Source organism: Peromyscus maniculatus, chromosome 6 (genome assembly GCF_049852395.1).
Source record: "Peromyscus maniculatus bairdii isolate BWxNUB_F1_BW_parent chromosome 6, HU_Pman_BW_mat_3.1, whole genome shotgun sequence".
NCBI classification, from domain to species: domain Eukaryota; kingdom Metazoa; phylum Chordata; class Mammalia; order Rodentia; family Cricetidae; genus Peromyscus; species Peromyscus maniculatus.
The window spans coordinates 87,425,997-87,445,328 of record NC_134857.1 but is presented as its reverse complement, the minus strand read 5'-3'; the positions used below and the strand labels follow the sequence as shown (position 1 = coordinate 87,445,328).

General features: G+C 39.7%; 1 protein-coding gene across 1 annotated transcript; it reads right to left on the bottom strand.

Moving 5' to 3' along the window:
* Window positions 1–2,873: 2,873 nt before the first annotated feature.
* Window positions 2,874–19,034, bottom strand: Kcna3 (potassium voltage-gated channel subfamily A member 3). The gene is made up of 2 exons (XM_006979515.4): window positions 15,593–19,034; window positions 2,874–6,927 (listed from the first exon to the last, which is right to left on the bottom strand). The coding sequence occupies exon 1, from the start codon at window positions 18,741–18,743 to the stop codon at window positions 17,160–17,162; it is 1,584 nt and encodes a 527-aa protein (XP_006979577.2). The 5' UTR covers window positions 18,744–19,034; the 3' UTR covers window positions 2,874–6,927; window positions 15,593–17,159.
* Window positions 19,035–19,332: the final 298 nt, after the last annotated feature.

Genomic DNA, 19,332 nt, shown 5'->3' with positions numbered 1-19,332 from the left:
GTTTTAGTCTGACTCCTTGGTTTCCATGACAGTCTTCTTCCATGATTCAAGCCAGGTATCATCTAGAGGGAACAAAAAGGAACAATTTCAAAACAGAATAAAGTAGCCTCCTTTTGACAAGTGAAACCTCTAACTTGTCAACTTAAAGGGGAGAAAGGCACAAGACTGGTAGAACTAAGCCCAGAAAATGAGAAGATGTTCTAATGGCCCTAAGTCACCGAAGGTGTGAAGCATCATTTATATACTAACCTTTCAATGTTGAGGCACCCCAAAAATGTGGACTATCTTAGTTCAGAGTCTACCTACAATCACTTGGAAAAAACTTGAAAAATTTTGTTCCATATAATTAAAAAAATGATGGCTCATGGAGTTGGCAATTAGAATTGTACAGAAGGCTTAAAACAAAGTTATTTACTATAGAAAATGGAAGCTTAGAAGTAGATATGTTCTTTTCTTTTTTACAGCTAATCACCACACCTATAAGGCTGTTTAAATCTCCACTTGTTTTTGCCCATTTTAGATAAAGTAAAATTCCAGATGGAAACTAGAAAGTGCCTGTTTTGATGATGTCGCCTTTGCTGACATTCCAAAAGCACAAACACATGGGAGGAGCTGCTGTTAGAGAAAGAATGAAGATCAACATTGCTGGGCACAAAATGATTGCAATGGTTAGGTGCTTGCTGGATGTTAGACTCTGCAGTAATCTAAAAAACAAAACAATCCTGGAGATACAGAGATACTGCATAGTAAAAATAAAATGTCCTGAACATCTCACTGTTCTAGATATAAATAATTACTCTCACACTCTACAAACTTTGGAATATCTGACTATCTATAATTCATCTGATAAAAATAGATGGATTATACTACACACTGACCATAATACCCCCACAGTGTTTTGAACAGGGCAGTACATAGATGAATGCACTCACTTTTTTTTAAGTGAAGTAATGTCATGATTTACTCTATGACTGGAATAAGGTATAAAGGCTCAGCATTATTATTTAGTTTTCTTTTTTGACACTTTATTGGGATTCTAGAACTGTAAGATGGGCAATAGAATGACATCTAGGGAATGTTAGAAGAGGGAGGACAAGTGAAAAATAATCCAAAGGCAGCTAATGTCTTGGCACAGTTGACAAGAGCTTAGCTTTTGATGTTTCTTCTTTTGCAAAAACAAAATAAAGGAATAAAAGGAGGGAAAGAGGGAAGGAGGGGGAAGGGAGAAAGAGAGAGAGGAGATGTGTGAAGAAATGAAACAAATAGTCATTTGGAATTATTACTGCAATAGGACATTTCCAGGTATTTTATTGGATTCTGTTTTTAACATTTGCAATAAACACTTCAAGTGCAATGACAAATTAAAAAACAGTCATCACAGGAAAATATCACACAATCAAAACTCATAGGTAGTTACTTAACAAAAGGACCCAAATTAAGCAGAGAACATGGTGTATGAATTTACCTTTACATTACTACATGGTAAATTGACCTAACTCAATGTCAAAAGAAAATGAATATAAAAATATAAAATGCATGTTTGACATTGTAGTTAGAATACCATTGTTATTATGAATAACTATTACTTCATTTCATACAAAATAATACTTGATTGACTTATCTATTAAATGGGGAAAACTGAAGTCAATGGTAGGAAATATTAAATGCCAGTATAATAAACACCTTTCATTTAAATATTCACAGTTAACACTGCATTGCACAGAGAAGTACAGAACATATCACAGACTATTGATTTACAAGAGAAAGCAGTACTAGTGATATTTGAGAAAAAAATGTAGTATCTGTCATGGATGAAAACATGACTGTTCTTTGTATTCAAACTGAGAAGTCATTGGGTTGTAATGTAACTTGGGAAAATCCTCAAGTACATCAATAAATGAGTGAAAAGCTTACCAGTATTTAGACTATGGCTAATGTTAACAAACTGCTACCTATGATTTAATAATCCAGTATTTCCATATAGTTACTGGAAATGGTAGCGTTTCTTTAAAATATACACTCCCTCCCCAAATCCTTTCTCTGTCTTCTCCACTCATACAAAAACAAAAGACTAAAAAAATGATTGCTATGGGAGCCAAGTTTTTTCCCCCTTTGAATCATAATTGCTGCAATTTCTCTAGTTGCTTTAAAAATACTGTTCAGGAATTAGTTGTCACGATGGACTTTTTTTTTTTTGGTTTTTCAAGATATGGTTTCTCTGTGTAGTTTTGGTGCCTGTCCTGGATCTTGCTCTGTAGACCAAGGTGGCTTCAAACTCACAGAGAACCACCTGGCTCTGCCTCCTGAATGCTGGGATTAAAGGCATGCGCCACCACCGCCCGGCTGCTATGATGGACTTTTTAAAAAGCAAGTGAAAAAGATAGATGAAGGACATTGTTTAGTTTTGCGTGATGACATTAAACATGTATGAGGATGTATGCTTTGGGTGTGGGGACTTAACATTGTCTTAGTGGGGAAATCTTTGGGTATTTCATGTAGGTAGATACAGTTTGGAAGTTATCTAAGAAGGTCTAACACAATCCCAATGACTCCTTTTCACTAAAACCTTAAAATCTCAACATATTTTGAAGTTTCATTTTGAAATATAATGGCAGTGATAAAGAACACACAACATGCCAGGGTGAAAAGTGTAAAGAGAATGACATTTAGAGCCACTTATGGGCACATGATCTGTGATAAGTCACTTGACTCTTTAAAACCTTGGCTGTGCTGTCTCTAAACTTCAGATGCTATTAGTAGTCCGTGTGGATAGTGTTTTAGAAATTAAATAGAACATGTTGATGGTCTTTGCAATGCATACGTATTCTATGAAAATAAACACATGTAGACTCCAAGAAACACTACATACACTGTTTGCTTTCCTTTGTGTGTGGTATATATTGTATGATACATATATAATATATAAGCTTTTTAAAAACACATGACAGCATTTATGGGGTAGTCCCCAAAGTAGTCTATACAGTTCTATCACAGTTGAAAAAGAGGATATTCCTATTTGGTTTATTGTCACACAATTTTATGGCATTTAAGAAAAACACTTATACATTTTAAGTAAACTAAATACTTAAATTCCCCCACCCCCAACCCCAGCATGAAACAATCACACCATAGAAACAATTTACCAGAAAAAAAACACTATGGTTTGTTTAGCGTGGCCAGTTCACAAATGGTTGTAGGGTACAGTATTAACATAGTATGCTGGAATCACCACTTAGCACATTTTATCAACTTCAAAGAAAAACGAAACTGATGAAGTCATTCCTCACAATCACGGACACAATCACATGTGCAAGAGACTAAGTTATACCTACGATGAAAATTCAGATTCACAAAACTAAAATGACCAGATTAAATGCTTTAGCTAATTGCTTCACTGGTCAAAATATACATTTCCTATTACAACAGAGGCTTTTGAAAGCTGCCCCCTTTTCTGAATGGAAGGGATATAAGACTAACTTTATGGACAAATAATCTCAGTATGACAAAATATTTCTGTTATTCAATGGACCCCTACCACTTTAAATAACTTTCTAGTGTCTGGATTCTGGCATTCTTTTAACATATCTCTTCCTATACTAAAGCCAGCCACCAGAAAATACTCCCATTTTTAACGGGTATCGTCACTTGTTATCTCTGTTGTGCAAAAGATATAACCCTTCTTTCCCCAGATGTCCACTAATGCCAAACAGAAGTGTTTGGGTTATCCCTGAATGTTTTTCTCACTCCTGAGCAAAACTAATTACAGTATGGCTCCATCGGGCCTCCTTTGTATTAAAAAATTCACAACATTTTATGAATATTCTTTTATATTATAGTTATAGCTTCTGGGACCAAAAGGTCATTAACTTTTAAATGTGACAAAATTGTATCTTACAGTCAGCTATAGTTCATTGGTATGCCAATATATCTGATTACTAAATTACAACAAGTTATGGAGAGTAGCTTGAGAAGACATTTGTTTAGGTAATGAACTCAACATTAAAAGATGAAATGACAAATTTTAATAATTAAGCCATATATGAAGGAGAATGAGGTCTAAGTTTTTTAAGTCTTGTCAAGGTCAAGTAGTAATATTAGGAATATAAATGTTTGAGTTCATAATCTATTCAGTTACTTGAGAACTATGTGGCATCGTAGTGACTGATGGAGGATCAATGCATATATGTTAAGAATCTAAAATGCTACACAATGTTAAAAGATGAAAAGAAATATGCAGATTACTAAATTCAAATTTAAACTCTTCACTTTACAGATTAAGACATTGGAGTATTGAGAAGTTAAAGGGACTTTCCTGGGGCAAATGGGTGATTGGCAGATCCAAGCATTGCAATGCAGATCCCCATGTGTAAAAAGATTAAAGAGATAATAAGGCAAACACTTCTGTTCTCCAGTCTTTTCCCACCCCTTTTCCTACCTTTAGTCTCATAATGTGCAATAGAGTTCCTGGGACCATTTCAGCATTTCATGCACACTTTGCAAATCACCTTAACATCCAATTAATGTTACCAATACCTGCCCCATCTTGTTAGCTATTTCATTAATCTACTTCCCTTTGGGATGCCCCCCCCACCCCATTTTTCATGATCCTATTATAGATGAGTGAAAGATCTTAAAGAAGAAGGAATCCTATTTCCTCTTCTCACAATTTAAAGAAGGAGATATATTCATGGCACTTTCAAGGCTTAAATCTCATTTCAATTTATTCTTTAGAAATGCATAAAAATCTTAGTATGTAAGTATTCTTCAAAGCATTTTTAAAGAAATGTGTATAACAGGATTTGGTAGCTGGAAAGGGCTTTTGAGTTTGCTGAACCTGGCATGCCCACTCTGCAATTCAAGAAACCAAAGCCTAGCAAAGGTAATGACTTCCTGGGGTCCCAGAGGTAGGTAGTGGGTAAGAATGCCAGTATCCTGTTATCTAAGCTCATGCTATTTTTTATCACTCATCATATGAATGTTTTGCTATGTTATATATCTGATACTGTTCTGTGCTTTTCTTTGGTGTGTGTGTGTGTGGGGGGGTAAAAGTCCAGGTTTTGTCTTTATTTGAACTGTAGCCTATAATCATGAAACAGATATACTATTATATATATTACATTGCTTAAAGTTGGGTCATTGTATGAAAGTAGTTCTTGCATAAAGTAGTTTTGCATCACCTACTGATCCTTATAAAAGCATCTGAACGTTTAAGAACCCCTGTTTTGATTCCATCCACAAGCATTGCTTTGCTGCTAATGGGGCTGTGACCCTAGTTATGAGGAGTCAGATAATTGCAAAGGGCTAACTAGTCCCTGTGCCAGTATCTCTACCACATGAGTGAACACTAACAAAAACAAGGTGGCGGCGGCTATATTTTCACTTTAGTCATAACTATCTCTATTGGAGACTCACATCACTCAAATCAAAGATAGTTGTCATCCCTTTATCATCACTAAAATGACATTGGTATGGTCTCCATGTTCTGACCATGAAGAAATAGCCAGGAGATTATTAAAAATTCATTTTAGACATTGCCTCAAATAAAGTTACCTGGATTGTATTTCTACCTATTTGGAGGCTACTAGGTAAATGGCTGCTTAGTTAAGATTCTTATAGATGAATGAAATTCATCACTTGAATTTTTTAGGTCATCATAAAATTTATATTCCTGGCTTTGAAATTGATATATTTTCCATAGTAATTAAACTTCTAAAAGTACTCATTATTTTCATCCACTTGTTCAGGAGTATCTTGACAGTAAACTATGGAAATGAATAAAGTAGTGTACATACTAAATGTTCACAGTTTGACTTTCCATAAGGCTTATGAAATAATATACAAATAGCTACCATTCTGCTGAGATGTCACAGTAAATACAATAATGGCACAGAAGTTAAATGTTCCCAAATGGGACGCCATCTTTAGGACCTCCCAAGTCTCTTTTCCAACTAAAAATTTGCCCTTTCTTAATTGAAAAAGAGTTCCATTTCTAAAAGAATATAAAAATAGAAAATGAGGCAAAGAATATTTTACACATATAATTTTGAAGGAAAAGTAATAAACATCAGATGAGATATTACATATATCTCTAAGAATGTACTTTGTCTTACTGTACCAAACATCCCATGAAAATAAAATAGAACTTGATATATATGAATTGCCTAAGTATAACTAAATATTGTAATTTTAGTCAACACAGACAAATTAAACATAGAGTAAGTACTAATACATTTTTGTGAAATTAAGGTCAACTAAAACCTACCTAAAATCTAATTTGTTAATCTACCATTTTGAATTAAAAAATAAAAGACTGTTTAATCAAGCAAGGCACATTTCTTTTAGGCAAGTCTGTCTTTAATACCATTCATCTGGGCACAGTGTTACTTTCACTTATTTGTGTGAATGGGCTAGTCTACCAATGGAAGCCTTTGGTATAATCACACACTCACAGATAAAGTTAAACCTAACCCAGAACATAGACTATAGGAACATGTTCACAATTAAATACAGTCCAATACTTAAATGAAAAACAAAACAAAACAAACAACCAACAACAATAGTTGGCTTGTTAGAAACACATACAAGGTTATCTTTATCTGTGACACTGATTGTAGTTTTTGGATGATTTGACTCCACCAGAATGTCAACAGTTTGAAATGATACCTTAACATTTTATTTCTTTAATTTAAATTTTTTTAATGTCCTCTTTCTCTCCTGCTCGATATCATTCGTACCATTCATAATATGAAGAGTACCCCCCAGCTTTGAGTTCTTTCTTCACATGGAGCATTTGTTAGAGATGTATCTGAATACTAACTGAAATGAAAACATGTAACTGTCACTGCACTCTCATCCAAGCAGTTTAAAGCTGAGCATCCTTTTGGTCAGGGTCACTCTGCAGTTCCTTATGTGGGGCTCTTGAGGGACCTGTTGGATAGAGAAGACTCAATAATTTACAGTGTATTTAGCATTTGAAATTATAGAATTCATGCTAATAGAAACGTCCCATTCACTAATTTTTTACTTTTAGGTTTTCTTACTGTTACCTGTAAAGTTCAAAAAATTTCATTTTTTTTGAAATGTTGTAGACCATATTTTGAATGACATCAACTTGCAAATTAGGAAGTTTAAGATTACGTTGGTTATAATTTTTCAACTAATACTGTGCCATTAGTCCAAACCAGTAGGCTAGTATGCTTTTGGAAAAGAGAATTTATCCTTATCCTCAAGGCCATATGACAGGTTTACAGTGATTTTTATAAAGGTGTATTATCTTCTCAATGATTTCCAAAGATTTCTGGTTCTATCTCCTCTTGTGGTAAGCTAAAAATGAGAACTCTCTGAAGTGAACAAGCTTTCTGTCCCTAGAGAGGTGCTACATGGAGAGGAGTGGGGGTGAGGATCTGGGGGAGGGAGAAGAAGAAACAGAGAAAGGAAGGGGAGTGGGGAGAAAGTTGTGTGAGAGCTAGGGCCTAGCCCCTTTTCATTACAAACCTAATAATCCTTAAAATATGACTATGTGCAGTTATCTATCACTTTAAAGAATTAAGACAACAGAACCTTCTCTATCAGGGGTTGTGGAGAACCAAGAAATAAAGGCTACATGTTTGGTGACCTCCCTTTCCTCCTACTAGAAAAACTCTTAGAAATACACAGTAATTTGTGAAACTATAAAAGGATAATGACAGTATGTTTTTCAGTTTTACCCAGAATCTAGATGGACTGTGGTACACAGCAGACAGTTCACATCTTACAAAGGTAAGTCCATACTGCCTTGAACAGTGTCTGACACACTGTGGGTCCTCATTACAGCTATGTTGAGTGAATACAAAGAGGATACTTGAAAATCAGCGTTAGGTAGTCAAAACATTTGCTTAGTCTGTAATACAAAGGACACAGAGACTGCTAAATCTAGGTTGAATGTGGCAACATTATCTATCAGACTCATGGAGAAGATGGCTCCTCACACACACTCCTGGCTTTAGCAGATGTCCCTGACCTTGGGTAAAATACCCAAAGATGAGGATCTGGAATTTCACTGTGCTTTTGATGGGAGAATTGTTCACTCATCAAGCTACATACCATAGGCCTACTGTGAGCTGGGCAATCACCTGCAGAAACACTTTTCTTGGTGGTATTGATTACACTTGGTCATATGGTTAATTCTTTATACTATTTTTCTTGAGTAGAAATATTAAGAGTATATTAAAAATATACTTAATTTTATTATGAAAATATGAAAACTCCAGTGGTTTAATTATTAATTGCCACTAATAACATAAATGATCTGGTCTCCATTTTAGAACCTAAGCCCTCATTCTTTGCTCGTTGAGCCTACAGCCTATTTGTCTTGAAATGGTTCTGCCAGGTTTCACTTGTTTTGCTACTGTTACAACTCAGTAAAAGTAACTGGGCTTCCTGTTTTAAATCTCATTCGTGTCCATTACTTCCTGTGAAGGCCTTTGAAATTACTGATAATAATAATAATAATGTAGTACTGGGGCTGGGGGATGGCTCAGTTGGTAAAGAACTCGCTGCACAAGCACAGGGATCCGAGTTTGATCACCAGAACCCACGTGAAAAGGCAGGGCACAGTGGTATGTGCTTGTAAACCCATCCTGGGGGAGGTGGAGACAGGTGGAGACCCTGGGGCTGACTGGCCAGCCAGTCTAGCCTGCTTGGTAAGCCCCAGGCAAATGAGAGATCCTATCTAAAATACCAGGAGGATAGCTCCTGAGGAATGACACCCAAGGTCGGCCTCTGCTCTCTGTATACATGTGCACATACACCTGCATACATACACATGCAACCACACAAACACATATCCAGCAACATGCATGCGTACATGTGCGCACACACACACACACACACACACACGTATCATACAGCATCTTAAGAGGCTATAAATGTGCATAAAGTTGTAATTCTATAGGAACAAAAAATAAAGGTGATATCTGGATTGTAATAAGGATGCTTGTGTTTAGTGGATAAGAAGTGGGTTGAAGAGAAATGAATAGACATTACGTATCAAACCAATTCTATAAAAGAGATAGGAGGTACTGTGGAAAATGATGACCTATAATTAAAGACACCTGCTCAACAAGGGGACAAGAGTGGTCAAAGTTTAATAATTATTCATTTGCAAAGAAGCAACTCATAATTCTATCAAGTCCAAAATGAAAGAAATATAGACTCAGTCCACTGAACAACATGTATTTGATGAAAGGCCTGAAGTCATTCTAAAAAATGTAGATTTATGGGAACTTTGTTCTTATGATGTATCTATATTTTTGACATCTATTAAAAGTCTTAAAATTGGCCACATTATCAGTAAGTTCTACAGTTCTAGCAGCTAAATGGTAATGAATGTTCCCAAAGACTAGAAAAATTTCTTCTCTATTATGTACAGTTTTCTGATTGAAGTCTTGGAAGTTATGAACTCCTGGCAAGCAACAAAAGGTTTAAACACAACAGTACATAAAGTTAGTAACATGAAAGATATGAGCATTGCCACAAAACAGGAAATTCATTGGAAAATGAGCTTGTGAAACTTAATCAATACTACTTTTAGTAACACGAAGAATATTTAAGTCTACTATTAATAAATATCTAAAATTCACAGATCTTAGTATGTAAGTAAAATATCCAAATTTGACACAGCATAATAAACTGCTCTTCTTAAATCAGTAAAAACTCTTGCAGCTAAAATGCCTATAGACTCTAGAAATAAAGCAATTAAACTGCAGTTTTTATTTGGAGAAAATATGTGTCTTTAGTTTACTGGGTAGAAGGACCCTGCAAATGTGGCCATTTAGAAATCTGACATATGGGTACTAGCAAGAAGGCTCAGTGGGTAAAGGCACTTGCCACCAAGCCTGATGACCTGAGTTTGATTCTTGCAACCCACATTGTGGAAAGAGAGAACTAACTCCTGAAAGTTAGCTGTCTTCTCACCTCCACACTTATATTGTGGGGCTGTGGGGCATACCCACCCACCCACCCACAAAATACAAACACAATTGAAAAAATTAAAAGCATAAAAAAATAAGAAATTAAAATACTCATTTCTGCTTTTTGTTCTATGTCATTTCTTTAAGAAGACCTAACAAGATATTTACAGATAGAGTGTTGGGTCCTGTATAGACAGGCCTATTAGATAAGCTGTCGAAAGGAGTTTCTAACTTCTGTTGGTTTACATATGTAAACTCAAACATATATGTTGATTTTAATTTGTTGACACATTTAGTAAGAAAACTATGCCACCTGGATGTGCAGAAGAGATATCCAGTTCATCCACCTGTCTGATTTGCCTGGGGATGGAGATAATTAAAAAAGGAATATGCAGAAATATTTCTTGGGCTGGAGAGAGGGCTCAGTGGTTAAGAGCACTGGCTGTTCTTTCAATGGTCCTGAGTTCAATTCCCAGCAACCACATGGTAGCTCACAACCATCTATAATGGGATCTGAGCTCTCTCTGGCATGCATGCAGACAGAGTACTCATACCTAAAAAAATACATAAACAAATAAAAATTTAAAAAAATGAGTGGGAGAAATATTTCTATTCAAATCATCAGAATCATACTTCCTGCAAAGGAGAATACATCTGTCACAACATTATCTAAAATCATGGCAGTATCTTTGTTTAACAGAAAGGCAAAGTCCCCTGGGGAATCATTTACTTGTTGGGATTTTCTGTACCACTTGGGCCAATAAGTCTATGCACACAGGTATGAAGAGGAGTACTATTTATAAGAAGTACTCTACTAGCTACTATGTAAGATCCATGGTCTCTGGGAAACATCCTAAGTTCTAAGCACCCTTGATGATACCCATAGTTAAGTTATTTATATTAAGGGATTCAATTACAAATGGGGAGAGTTTCTGGTATGAATCTGAAGAATGTTACATTAAGTGGAAGCCTTTCCAGTGGGTAGAACTGTAGGAATTTTATTCATAAGAGCATAGTGGGGAGTCTGAGCTCCATAGCAAAGAAAATGATGCAAGAAAACCCATACTGCCCTCCAATGAATAAATACTGAACACAAATGTATTTCAGGAACTATTCCAGGTCATGGCCTCAAGGAAGGAAAGAGAAAATAATTAATAAATCTAATAGACAGAATATATACTATGTTAGAAGGTAGATTAAATAGAGAAGGAACAATGGGCTGCAATGGTAAGCAGACTGGCTAGGGAAGGTTGTGATGAGAAGGTAACACACCCAGGAGGCAATGGACTGAGTCATATGGATGGTGCTTCAGTGCTTGCACATACGATGCAGAAGGAGCAGCCAGCACAAACCCTGCAAGGTGGAGATGACTTCTACATTTTAAAAAGAGCAAGAGGAGCACCGTGGACCAAGTGTCAGGAAGGCAAATCAAGCCAGAAGAGTTAGGGAATTACGTAGGGCCATGCAGGTCACTGTAAGGTCTGTATGGGAAGACTACTATGAGTTCAAGGTACACCTGGTCCACAGAGTGAATTCCAGGCTAATCATGTCCCAGACCAACCAACCAGCCAACCAGCCAACCAACCAAAAAAAAAAAAAACCAAAATACAACAAACAAAAAGCCCCCAAAACCCCAACCAACCAGCCAACCAAAAGGAGAAAAAGATGGGTTTGATGATAACTTTCTTAGTTAAAAAAAAAAAAAAAAGCTGGTGGGGATCTCATCAGGAATTCCCCAGAGACTATGTACTGTGACAGTTCTAGTTACAAGCTCACAGGAAGAGAAAATGCTTCCCCTATTTCCATGCTTCCTTCCACAAATGAAGGTGGGACCTCACTGTCTGTAATGCCCAAACCCTGAATAAACAATTATTCATAACATTCTTCAGGTATGATGAAACACCATTCGGGGCTTATTCAACTACTAATGCCCAGAGCCCTACCTGTTTTCCAGGGCATTGTTCCTATTCTTCACATAGGTTATGATAACAATACGGCACTCGAGAAAACAACGAAGCCTCTTTTCTAGGTCTCCCTTTTAAAGCATGTGATAGTGATGGTGCAAATTCTGAAGTGCAAGGAAAATGCACCTGATGGAGAGGTAAAGGGAGGAAGGAAGGAAGAAAAGGGAGGGAGAACATGAAAATACTCTTTTGTAAATATATTTTCTTTGCAATTTGGAAGAGAAAATTAGACCACAGCACGACTAAAACCCAAACTAAACCGCTGTAAACATTCTAACAAGCTGGAATCATTAGGCTGTATTTGCAAGCTGAGAATGAGTATATGATGAATACTATTACCAAATGCTACACAACACTGACCATTTTCTGGCAGGAAGTTAAAATTTGTAACTAAGGTTTGAACTTTTATAGCTTTCCATTCTTTTTTTTTTTTTTAATTCCTCCTGATTTACCTTTCCTCAAAGATAAATATCCTTACAGAAATTCTATCATAAACACACACACACACACACACACACACACACACACACACACACACACACACGCCACAGCACAAAATAGGAAATCCTACAAACCAGTAATTCTATATTCCTTAGTTGAAAGGGCCCATTATAAAACAGAAAGGAAAAAAAATCCCACTCTAAGATGCCATACCTACCTAAATAGCTTTTTCCAGGTCTAGAACTTCTCACCTCTATCTCACAGTGTTTCTGTAAGTCTTCAGATTGGGGGGCACATGCTTTTTTGAATTTTTTAGTGGGAGGTGTTATTACTTCTGATAACAGCCAAGAGGTGGAAAGGGCTTGAAATTGCTGTAGACAATGTTGAAAACTTCAACGTGTAGAAAATATAGTTCTCAAAGGAATGACCTATTGATGTGTGTCATATATACTGTAGTTATATGCTGTGTACAAAGCTCTTGCTTGGGTGTGCTATATGACAAACATGTAAATAAGCTTTATGTAAATCATGACTTTAAATTTCCTTTACTGTGCATGCAAAAGTTGATCAATCCTGAAATTCTGTTTAGAAGCTTAGAAATAACACTTTCTTTTCCACGTCGGTGTCCTGTTTTGTCGCCACAGTTAGCAGATGTTTGAATTTGGGTAAATGAGTTTAAAACACCACACAAGGAAAAAGAAACAACAAATGTCAGCTTCTATGGTTTGCTCTGGATCACTGGCTGTGGGGCACAGACATCCTCCCAAGGTAGTGTTGAGTTGGACTGACCCAGCCACATAACTCACAAGAATCTCTTTTCAGCACTCAAGATGTTCAGCTAAGTTCAACAGTGAAGCCTGTAGCTGGCAAAGCTAATTGGCATAGGCAGATGTACATTCATTAGTACACACTCTAAAACTCAAATCCCTATCTATTTTCACAATATAAAAGATTTAGAACCTTGGTGAAGGGGCTACATCCAGTATACATGACAAAATTGTGTCGTAATGTTTTTTGAGCAGTCTCTTAATGACTCAGGGAGTGGCTAGCTGAGCCACCAATGCCAGAAGTTTCCGTGACCTGAGAACCTCCTGCTTTCTGTCCTGTTGTGAGCAATTTGTAGTTTCTTGCAAGAGTCAAAATGTTTACATTAATTTCTGGCATGGTTCCTCAGAAACCTAACCAAAGTACAGAGAACAAAAAGCATAGTAATTTATATCATATTGCCAACTAAAACACATGTGACTAGGAAATAAATATAAAAATTGAGAAACATCCTTGTCCTGGTGGGTATCCCTAACATTACTGATAATAGCTTCTAAGGTTAAATCCAGATACATCAATTATATTAGAAGGAAAGTCAATCTCTGTCTGACTTAAATAACTTAGGTTTGATTCTCCTGGTTACACACATCTTATTAAGAAAGGGTTAATTTTCAGTGTGCTGAAGACAATAGGTTTCTACACATTAATTAGTAACATGGACTGAAGTCAAATTTAATAGCCCAAGAGATTTATTTTATTTTTCAAGACTCCCAATAAAACTAGCATTTGTTTTAGAGTCATAATGACCTGGCTTTTAACTGTGGCTGGGTGTTTCACTAGCTCGAAGTCATAGTCACTTTAGCATCCATCATCTAGCTTTCACCCCCCTTAAAATGAAGTTAATGGCACTTGCCTTACAGAACTGACAAGTGTCCAGGGCATTGTTGATCCTTAAAAAAAGGTTAATTGTGTTACTACAAAAAGGAAATTACTGATTTATCATTCACAAAAATTTGTATTGATTATATAATGTTCATAAGTAGTGATCACAAAATAATGCAATCTCTTGATTTGATGTATGTCATGAAATTATTTAGTATGACCAACGTATGAAGTACTGTTTATTACTTTGATACTACAGAAAAGAAACTAAGGAACAGAGAAGTTATGTAATGTTCTCAAGGTCATGCAGTAGAAACAGGAGACAAACCCTGCTGCATGACTGCAGAACAGCTTCTTTCAGTCCCTTCAGTAAGAGCCAGGGAATACTCATGTCAGAGGAGAGCGTTCACCTCACAAACACGAGGCCCTACTTCCCGTGCTAGGCACCAGTACCCCAAACATCAAGCATCCCCAAATCAAAACACAGAACCTATAACCTTTAAGGAGTTTCCAATATGGCGACAGGAAGCAATTACATCACCTGAAAGCTATGACTCAAAACCTGTGCTAGTTCTCTGGTTAAAAAAACAAAAGGTCTCCTTCAAACTCCTCTTATTTAAGAAGCACAAAAAATATGGGCTAATGTAATTTGTTTATGGAATTAATCAAGGTGCCTACATTTCAAATGAAGAATAAAAGCGTTACCTTTATGTCAGTCTTTTATGTGATTGCTCTAATGTGTCTGTGTCAAGATGTGTCATGAAAGGAATGTCTCTCTACCAAGAATATCAACTATTAGAACAAAATGTGGATCAATGCCCAAAGAAAATCATACAGGCAAAGGAAAGTAGGTAGAAATCCTGTTCAGACACAAAGAACAAACAACCAGGTAGATAAAGAATTATTGCCTCTGTCTTTTTTTGTACATTTCCCTAATATTTCCTGTTATAGTCTCCATTAATATCTCCCATTCTCTCAAATGCACACATACGTTAGGTAGGCTTATGAGAGATTACCTGAAATGATTTTGTGAGCTTTAAACATGAGGTGACTGTCATGTACTCCGAGGGACAGACTGCTTACTTTTGTGCCACCAAACCCCCAAAGCAGCTGTGTATAATTCATGCAACACACATAAAGCAAAATGACTATGTTGAAGTAAAATGCCAATCCTATTTCAATTTTAAGTATTTGCTTCAAGAACTATCCTGCTGACACTAAGTTACTTGTGTAAATTAAAACTGGACTACTAACCCAGCAGTAGGGTCTGCCTTTTATTCATTTTAAAGGGGAAACCAATTGTTAAGAAGCCAAATGGGCTGGTTAAAGTAATAGAATAATTTTCAGGTCAGCCTGGGGGAAAGCTGTTCAGAGGAGAATTTTCTGTATCCTTTTGCAATGAACAATGGAAACCAAAAGATAACCAGAAACCGGGGGAAAATGGAAAAAAATTCATAATGATCTTTTCAAAGGCCATTTGGCATGCAATATAAAACTGTCTATTTTGCAAATATAAACCCAGCTATGAATGAAATTTCCCTGGCTCCCTGCAAAAAGGACCACTCTTAAGAGACACAGCACAGTGCTCACCTGATTCTGTCTGTTTGCTGGCACCCCTCAGCATGTGGCTGAAATTTGCAGGTGTTCTCTCAAGGTCTGGCTATTTCCTGATCCTCCTTTTAATTGACTATAATCCGCTCAATGAAATCTGCATTCCTCATATATTTGAGGTTAATTTTGCTTTTCAAGTGCTGTGGTGGTGACAGTCCTGTTGTGGGGTCTGGATGTGTTTCTTTTTTAACGAGGAAATCTGAAGGTATCTTGCAGTAAGACTTTGGGTACACCGACTTTCACTTGCTTATGTACAGAACATGTTTATATTGCTGTTTTCATTTCATCTGTTGGCTTGCCATTTCTCTGTAAGAAGCATCTTTAAAAATTGTTAGCAAATAACTGACATTTAATTCAGATTCTGCCTTGTTGTGGCTTACACATAACATTCCAAATATGATATTTTCCTTTTTTGATTCAGTCATTATGGGATAACATCAATGACTTATATAAAATATAAAAAAACATTTTGAGATCCATTTCACCTCTTTATCATCTTGATTTGTGCGGTTTATTCAAATAGTGTTTTTTCCTTATAAAATCATATAAGTAGGAACCATCTGGAAAGGTTACTGTGGAAACGGCAAGGCCTGAGGGGGGTGGGGCTAAAGAGCAAAAGATGCCATGACAACCTTTTTCGGGTTTCCCAGGAAACATGGGTTGCTATGGGAACTGCATCAGTCAGGTCCGAATTAGTAACTTCCGCTGGAAGGGGTGTCTGCCACTTTAATCTTCTTGTGACACCGAAGCATCTTATCTCTCACATACACTAGGAATTTTCGTGGTTTCTCTTGGCAGCACTGTAAACGAGTTTCTAGGCTGTTGCAGATGTCGGCTGGGGCACACACTCACAACTTCACTAGAATCTGTCTCGTCCTTTCAAAATGCTTTGCAAACTCCCAAGAGTTAATACTCGTATCAGGACATTTGGGCCATTTCCCTTTTGGTTCAAAGTTATTGCGAACCTCCAATTCTTAGAGGAGAGATTCAAACTGAAAGACCAGTCAAAAACAAAATAAATTTATGGTGGGTTTATAAGTCATGGCTCTAGTTAGATTTTCTGTCCACATATCTAGAGGCCAAGTAGTTAAATAGTAATTAAATCCACAAACAGAATGAAAGGTCCACCAAACAGGAGCATCATTTAAGTTCTGCCTCCTTGACTCAGTAAAGAAACAACTATCTTTTGATTTTGAGGTTAAACAGTTACTCTGAATCTTTAGTTTCATTTCCTCCCAGGATGTAGCTTTTCATAGGGCGTGCACTAGAAGTCAAGCTTTAATGCAAGTTTGTTGGTCACAAAATTAAAAGACAGGGAGAGAGAGAGAGAGAGGGAAAAAAAAAGAGCTGAGAGAATGCAGCCCACTTGCAGAACAGACACCTGTTTCAGTATGAAGCAGTAGGGAGAGGGAGAATGAAGTGTGCTTTTCCACTTCACGTCCTTTCCTTGATGAATGGTCTGGAGATGTATAAATCAAGGGTATACACAGACCAAGGGAGCACGTTCCACACAATACTGGGCACAGTATGTCAACGGTATCATATATTAGACATCAGTGAATATCTTTTTAATGTTGACACAGGAGTTGGGATTATTGTTCGTGGTGCACGTGGCAGTGGAGTTTCCCGTTTTGAAAGGTGTCTGGGGGAAAGCGCTGTGGTTCATACCCCCCTCTTCGATCACCATATACTCCGACTTACTCAGGGTGGAGTTACTCCGGGCTTTTCGGAGCTCCTCAGCTGAAGAGGAGAGGTGCTGGCAACTTCCCACGTGCATGTACTGGGCTTGCTCTTCCCCTTCTGTCTCCCGGTGGTAGAAGTAATTGAAGTTGGAAACAATTACAGGGACTGGCAGTGCAATGGTCAAGACACCTGCGATGGCACAAAGAGAGCCCACAATCTTGCCTCCTATGGTCACTGGGTGCATATCACCGTAACCGACAGTTGTCATGGTTACCACTGCCCACCAGAAGGCATCCGGGATACTGTTAAAACCCGAAGAAGGGTCGTCTGCCTCAGCAAAGTAGACGGCACTGGAGAAGAGGATGACCCCTATGAAGAGGAAGAAGATGAGCAGCCCCAGCTCTCGCATGGAAGCCTTCAGTGTCTGCCCCAGGATCTGCAGCCCCTTAGAGTGGCGGGAGAGCTTGAAGATGCGGAAGACCCTTACTAGGCGGATGACCCTCAGGATGGCCAGAGACATGGCTTGCTGCCCATTACCCTGTCGCTCAGCCAGCTCAGTGCCCAGAGTGATGAAATAAGGGATGATGGCCACAATGTCTATCAGGTTCATGATATTTCTGGAGAAGGTGGCTTTACTGGGGCAAGCGAAGAACCGCACCAGCAGCTCAAAGGAGAACCAGATGATGCACAGGGTTTCCACCACAAAGAAGGGGTCTGAAAAGCTGGAGGCCCCAGAGGCTACCCCCGACGTGCTGTTGTTGGTGGCCTCGAACACGTCCTGGGGCTGGGAGGCGGGGTAGTCTTTCTCGTCGCGGAACTCGGGCAACGTCTCCAGGCAGAAGATGACAATGGAGATGAGGATGACCAGCACCGACACGATGGCAATGCCCCGGGCCGGCCCCGAGCTCTCGGGGTATTCGAAGAGCAGCCACACCTGGCGCTGGAAGTCTCGGCGGGGCAGGGGCCGCTCCTCCTCCCGCAGGAAGCCCTCATCCTCACGGAACTTCTCCATGGCCTCTTCGCCCAGCTGGTAGAAGCGGATCTCCTCGGAGAAGATGTCGATGGGCACGTTGACTGGCCGGCGGATGCGGCCCCCGGACTGGTAGTAGTAGAGGATGGCGTCGAAGCTGGGTCGGTTGCGGTCGAAGAAGTACTCATTGCGAAGCGGGTCGAAGTACCGCATGCGCCGCTTGGGGTCGCCCAGCAGCGTCTCGGGGAACTGGCAGAGGGTCTTGAGCTGCGTCTCGAAGCGCAGCCCCGAGATGTTGATGACCACGCGCTCCCCGCAGCAGTCCTGCTCGCCCGCGGCGGGCAGCGCGGGCGGCAGCGGCTCGTAGCGGTCGCAGCCGCCGCCACCGCCGCCGCCGCCACAGCCACCTTGAGGCGGGTCCCCACCGCCAGCCGCCGCCTCTGGCTCCAGCAGGTGGTCCCCGGGCACCACGGTCATGTCTGGCGGCAGCTCGGTGCGGCCGGGGCTCTGCAGGGTGCGCGCGCCGCCGCTCGCGGGGTCCTGCGCAGGGTGGGCGCGGTGGCGGGTGGAGGGCTGCGGCGGCCGAGCGCGGGAGGCGGCGGGGCTCTTCTTCCTTGCAGGCGGCGGCCGGCCCCAAGTCGCTCCTCCTCGAGCTCCCCGCCCCACCGCCGCCTCCGCCCCGCGAGCCCGGCCCGCCGCCTGTTGCTGCGGCTGCAGCGAGGCTCTGTCTGGGGCTGGCGCGGTGTGCGGGGCTGGCTGCACGGTCCAGACGCCTCCTCCCTCCTCCGCACCCCTCCCCGCGGGGCGCGCGCCCGCCTCGCCGCCGCCGCCGCCGCCGCCACCGCCCCCGGGTTTCCCGCCCACCGCGCGCGCGCCGCGCTTCCCGCTTCCCGGGCCGTGCTCCTTGCGGTTCTTTGTCACTGGATCTCCTCCAATTTGCACCCCCTTTTCCTAGACCCTCCCGATCCTCTACCCAGCCAGACTGGCCTTGGAGGAACCTCGCCGCCTGGCCTCATTCCTGGGCTCCACTTGCTCTGGACAGCGCGCATTCCCTTCCCGCGCATGG

Excerpts from the sequence above, each read along its gene's own strand:
- Kcna3 (XM_006979515.4), bottom strand. The coding sequence starts at position 18,743 with ATGACCGTGGTGCCCGGGGACCACCTGCTGGAGCCAGAGGCGGCGGCT.